Source organism: Boleophthalmus pectinirostris, unplaced genomic scaffold (genome assembly GCF_026225935.1).
Source record: "Boleophthalmus pectinirostris isolate CB_2022bp ecotype Guang Dong unplaced genomic scaffold, ASM2622593v1 HiC_scaffold_5, whole genome shotgun sequence".
Taxonomy (NCBI): Eukaryota; Metazoa; Chordata; class Actinopteri; order Gobiiformes; family Gobiidae; genus Boleophthalmus; species Boleophthalmus pectinirostris.
In genome coordinates, this window is record NW_026571404.1 from 19671361 (window position 1) to 19677360 (window position 6000).

Consider the following 6000-nt stretch of genomic DNA (forward strand, 5'->3'; position numbering starts at 1 on the left):
TCTAAAATGTGTATCATAAATCATTTGCTTTTGATTGAGAAAATACAACTGGACAGTTTTACGATTCGTGCCACACATTGAAATTTAAACAGTTCTATTGAGCACAAGGATGCACTATCATTATTATTGTGGACTCTTCTGTGCAAAAACTTTAAACTATATGTTAAATCATCTCTGTTACAATGTTTTCTAATCAAAATCATACCAGGAGCTCTGCAGTCATTACGGGCTAGTCCAGGCATGTCCAAACTAAGGCTCGTGGGCCAAATGCGGCCCTCAAACTAATTTTTCTTGGCCCTCAGGCTTCCAGGAGAATTGTCCCAAATTACGTTGCATCAATTAAAAATTTACTTTTTACTGCAAGTTTTTTTTTTTAAATCTACCTTGATAAAGCTAATATTCAATATTTAGTGTGCGGTTTTAAGGATCTTAGCATGAATAAAGACTGAGGGCTCATTCTATCTTGTTAAACATGCACATATTTCAATTATTCACTGTACTGAGCACAAGTCTATGGTCCTCAATCGGCCCTCTGCTTCATCTGTGTTTAGATATATGACCCTTGATGAAAAAAGTTTGGACACCCCTGGGCTAGTCCAAATTCAAATTCAATCTGATCATTGTAAATGAAAGTTCACAAAGAAAAAGCTAAAGTTATACTTTTAGCTTTTAACTGTGCACTGCTCGCAATCATTTGTTTTCCATCTGTTCAACAAAATACTATGTCTAAGGAACTTACACATAGTGATAAAAACCTACATAATCCATTATATTGGGCCTTTAACTGTAAAAATAATAGTATAACTTTAATATGTTTTACAATGTTCCCGCTGTCCATATAATGCAGTCCCACTTTCACCTGGACAGTTTGGCTCAGAGCAGTGACTCCATCATCCCATTTATTGTGAGGATCAACTATAGAGCTGTGTATGCCGCATCTATGTGATTTCACTAATGAGACACCAGGGCTGACCAGGGCACAGTGCATTTCAATAATTGTTTATGTGCTGCGCTGGTTCGGGATTGGACACTGGGGCATTTGACAGGTCAGCACAAAAGCCCGTAATCCTTCATCTGATCAAAGTGGAACAAGTTTGTAAAACAAGTTAACAATGCTGTAGAACACTTAACGATGCACTGGGCAACTTTTCTGGTGGTGGGTCCATCACCTGCTTGTATCCATGGAGATGTTATTGCTTTGCCTAGAATGTTCCACGGTATGATATTTAACACCTTTATCTAGAATCTATTGATTACAGGTGTTTCTATTGCTCAAAAATGCAATAATCCTCTCTGTGAATGCTTGCCTTGCCACAGCTCTGACCTGTAATATTGTCTGTAGTAGACCTTGAGATAGATAGGTTTATATACTCTTTATATTTTTAGATCAATAAGGTTGTTTACAATGAACAAAATGTAAAATCATAATATAATTCAGCATCAAATACCAAAAAGCAAGTAGAAGCATTCATCACTTGCAAATGCCATGAAAGCAAATGTTCACATCAAAACAAAAACAACTTTGAATACATGAGTAGCAAATCCACATTATCTTTAGTCTCAATCCAAACTTGTCCTGTAAATTAAATATCAGAGAGTCAGAAGTTCATGCTTTTCAGCACTAATGACTCCTGAAGGAATTCAGTTTTCTTGTCTTGGAATGCTAGTGTCACATTGGGCTATAAATAGACACCAGTGATTGCAGGTGTGTAATTGCAGTTTTTATAAGCCTCTCTGACACTGAAGACTTGTTCTAAAATATATTGGTTTAAATCAGGACAGACATTTCAGTTAAATTTTATTTTAACCAATAAAAAAAAACTACTTGGGGAAACTGCTTTGAATGTGAAATAAGAATTCAATTTTAGATCTAAAATTACCTGAATCAGAACATAGAGTTTAAATTGTTTAAAAATATTTGTGACCAGTTTCAGAGTTTTTTTTTTTTTTTTTTTTTTTTTTCAAGCCATTTTACCATTGGTGTAACAAAAAGATGTTCTTATTTTAAACAAAATTATCTTAACCATTATCTTAGCCATTCAGCGATGTTTTGAAAACAAAAAAAAAGTATATCTCATTTGAAGGTGCACTATGTAACTTTTCGGTTGGGGGTCTGTCATTTTGTTTCTATGGACATGTCATTGCTCTGTTTCACAGTATGACATTAAACAGTTTTATCTTACATTTATCCAATTACAGGTGGATTTATTGCTCAAAAATACCTAGAAAACAGGCATTCTGACTGTGAACAGGTTGTCTCTCCACAAATCTCACCTGTAACTTGGCCTAGTTTGGTCTCCATGATGACAGAAAGGTTTAATACTGTACTGTGAAACATTTCAGACAAGGCAATAACATCTCCATGGAAAATGCAGGTGATGGACCCTCCACTAGAAAGGTTACACAATAGACATTTAAGTAATTAAACTCAATCAACCCAAAACAAGTCCAAGTCAAGTCATTTTAAGCAGAGCTAGATTTCCATTTTAGCATCTAAGGGCTCATTGATTTTAATGTCACAATTTCTCCTTAAATTTAATAATGTGATTTCTGCTCAGAAGATTAACAACTGAATTACCTGACTCATACAAAATGGCTGACTTGTTTGTAAAATATGTGCCACTCTGTTAGTTTAAACAATGGTAGGAATGAAGACTTGTCATAGAGCTGTCAAACCATGCAGCAGTAAAGTGCAGCTGCAGTTACCAGCTGTGCTCTGCGTGTGCGACATGCTCCAGAGCAGGGAGCTGCTCTGCTCCGCTACTAACTCAACCTAATTAGGCACAAGTCCATATAACGGCTTTACTGTACCCACTCCTACAGGTTTAATGTTCCAGTGGTGAATGAGGTCATAACCCACAAGCTTTCACATGATACCTCAAGAGTTTGTAGCAGGAGAAATAAGCATGAAGTAACAGAAGAACGAATATTATCCCATGATTTGTTGATTTAACGCTACGAAATGATCAGAAATGTAATTATAATGTGATTTTACATTATTATGCTTTTGAACTGCTATAAGGTCCTATATTACGCAAAATTGAATCTGTGAGCTTTAGGCCATGTTATAATGCTCTTACCTAATCAAAAACATACCAGGAGCTGTGTTTTGTTCCATTTACACACGTTTGAGTAATCATTTATTGTTAGTCTTTTTACATCTCAAAAGATCAAAATGTTCTGTTCCACCTTGTGATATAATTTAGTGGTAGTTTTCAAGTTACCTTTTATCTTTTTCTCAGGAGAGATTGCCAATTCTAGGTCTGAAATCATCCAAATGAATCTAGTGAAGGTGCATGGAGTTTTAAAACACTGTCGAGCATTTCCTGTATTTGAAAAGATCTCAGCCTAAATACGCAGGATTTCTCTGTTAAACAAGTGTGTATGAAACAAAACACAACTCCAGGTATGTTTTGGATGAGGAAACAATATTATGACATAGATCAGAAAACAATGTAAAGTGCGCTCTTTAAATACACACTCTTGCGATGTAATTGTGAGGATATTTAAAGAAAATTACTAAATCAAAGTCTTGAGTCTGCACTTTGTAAACTCAAACAAATGAATAAAATTTGTTTAATTTGAATGAAATCAATATAAGTATGTCATTTAAATCTTGATAATGACTTTGCTCACCTGCTCTACAGACAGACTGGAAAATTACGCATAAAGCAGGCAGGAATATGACGATGATTATGAGATAGAGGCATACTGTTTAGAATTACACAACTGACACTGCATCCTCAAAACAATCATAAAGATGCAAGTCAAGAACCGATTAAGATGGGAAAAGCGCTATTGATAAATGTGGAGTGTTTTGCTCATTAACCTGACTTCCAGGTGCGAGTGCCTGACAAAAGCCTGATTAACCTCTGATACACAACAGTTTAAGATGGGATGATTTGAGCTGTTTAAATACATGAATGGGTTGTTATCAGTTATGAAAAGACTGTCAAGAGCTTGTACATGAAAAGACTGATGTGATTTCTTATTAAACAAACTCTTTGATGGTCTGTGTTAATAAAGCCATGCAGCTCCCTGATCTGCAGCAGGTTAAATAAACACTTGGCTCATTTGTGGAAAGCTGATGTTTTCATTGCGTTAGTGACTGCAGGTTTGGTTACAAAAAGCAGCGAAATGGAAGAAAGGTTTGCAAAATAATTTAGATTAACTCAGTTGTGCAATGCCAGCAAAATTCTACATTAAATATCCCAGATCACATTTACACACCACAATAATCCTTCATAATATTTGCTCAATCTAGGGATCTTCTAAGCCATATGTTGTTATCAATAGTAAAAGAAGAATTAGAATATATACGTGCTTGTAGCTAACTCTATATTAGACTAAAGATTATTAACTTTTTTATGTTTTAGATAATCAAATATATCAAAATAAATTAAGTGTATTTAAGTGGAAACTATATGTAATTTTATTTGGGTTTGATAATGAACTGAATCACTGGATCTGAGAGCCTGCGCAGTGGTTGGACCGTTTTCGATGAGGTCACTGGTTTAATCCATGTTTACTTCCTCTCACTTGACAATGACTGCTCGATGGTGGTTGGGGGTAAGCCATTGGAGATGTTTCATAGGTCAACCAATCCCTGTGGAGCTACTTTGATAAGAATGGAGAACACCTTAGGGGACAGAAACACCTGCAAGTTTTACTAATGAGGCCTAGTAGGAGAGACAGCCATACAAACAAACTGTTTAGCAAATCAATGGCGCATGACGAAATAGAGGAGGGGAATGCTCTAAATGACAGAGAACATGCTGCTCTGTGTATGGACTGAGTCAGATGCCTTACCTTCACTGCAGTCCTTGCCCTGGTAGCCGGTGTGGGAGCAGTCACAGGTGGGTTCATCGTTGATCAGGCTGCACACTCCTCCATTTAAGCACATGTTAGCAGTACCACACACATCCTGCAGGACCCCTTCACTGTTGACTAGCACGGCCTCGGTGCCGTTCACTGTGATGTTGGTTATCCACCCAGTGAACGGGGGCTGGTCCTTCACCACCACAGACGTGAGCCTCAGGGCAACCGAGCGTAACTCCGGAGGTATCCCCCCAACAAACAGGTGACTGAAGACGGTCATGTCCCTCCTCTTGGACCTCACCTCCACCCACTTCACCTCACTGTCCACGACCAGAGTGGTGTTCTTAAAGTTTCTCCGTATTGTCACGCTGTGCCACTGGCTGTCGTTGATCGCGATGTCAGACAGGATGGAGGCGGGCTCAGCACAGAAGATGGAGAAGCGAAGGCTGAGTTTACCGTTGATTATGAGCAGCTCTAAAAAGTCACAGAATCCATCGTCATCGAAGTACACTAGGAGCCCCTGGGAGCTCTTGGTTTTCATGTTGAAGCTCATCTCACTCTCACAGCAGGCGTTCCACACGGGGAACCTGGCCCACTGGCCCTCAGCTCCGGAAAACTCCAGACAAGAACTCATCTCCAACAAACAGCACACTACAAGAGCCACCCACAGGACATGGGTACCACTGGGCTTCTGAAGGACCATGGTGAAATCACTAACTACAGGAAGTCTAAATGAAATGGGTTCAATCTGACTTTATCTTTCCAATAAGTACGAATGTTATAAATCAGCCTGTCTAGATGGGCACACCAGGGCTAACAGGTGCATTTTATAAGAAATGCTTAAACACTTGGTTTGTGCAACGCAAAACTCTTGGCCACCACTTGTTCCCTGGAGCGAATCTCATTACCTCACACAGGCCAGGCCACTGCCAAAGCTCTCACTGCTCGCTCCAGAACACTGGGCTCTGTCTAAAGGTCCTCTCTGCCATGGCTGTTTACATCAAAATGAACCGCAGTCAAAAATCCATTGGCACAGTTGGTCTAATTTGTATAATGAGGAAGTGTCTCTTGTGTTGCCAGTCAGACACTGCTTCACTCGAGGTGAAATAGCAGCTTCATGTTCATGCCTCTTTTCTTTGGTCAGGATCTAGGAGCCTCGCCTGGGGCTCTTCACCCTGCATC

At 38.8% G+C, this 6000-nt stretch overlaps 1 protein-coding gene across 24 annotated transcripts in view; it reads right to left on the reverse strand.

The window, feature by feature from the left end:
- The window catches only part of LOC110156860 (neurexin-1a), a 319412-nt gene extending 313891 nt beyond the window's left edge, over nucleotides 1–5521 (reverse strand). For 22 of the 24 annotated variants that reach the window (XM_055162538.1, XM_055162536.1, XM_055162534.1 and 19 more), the window contains exon 1: nucleotides 4810–5521. In XM_055162538.1, coding sequence (XP_055018513.1) covers nucleotides 4810–5521 — 712 coding nt within the window. Of the gene's footprint in view, nucleotides 1–4802 lie in introns of all 24 variants that reach the window. The other 2 variants (XM_055162513.1, XM_055162514.1) reach the window with 1 other exon arrangement.
- Nucleotides 5522–6000: the final 479 nt, after the last annotated feature.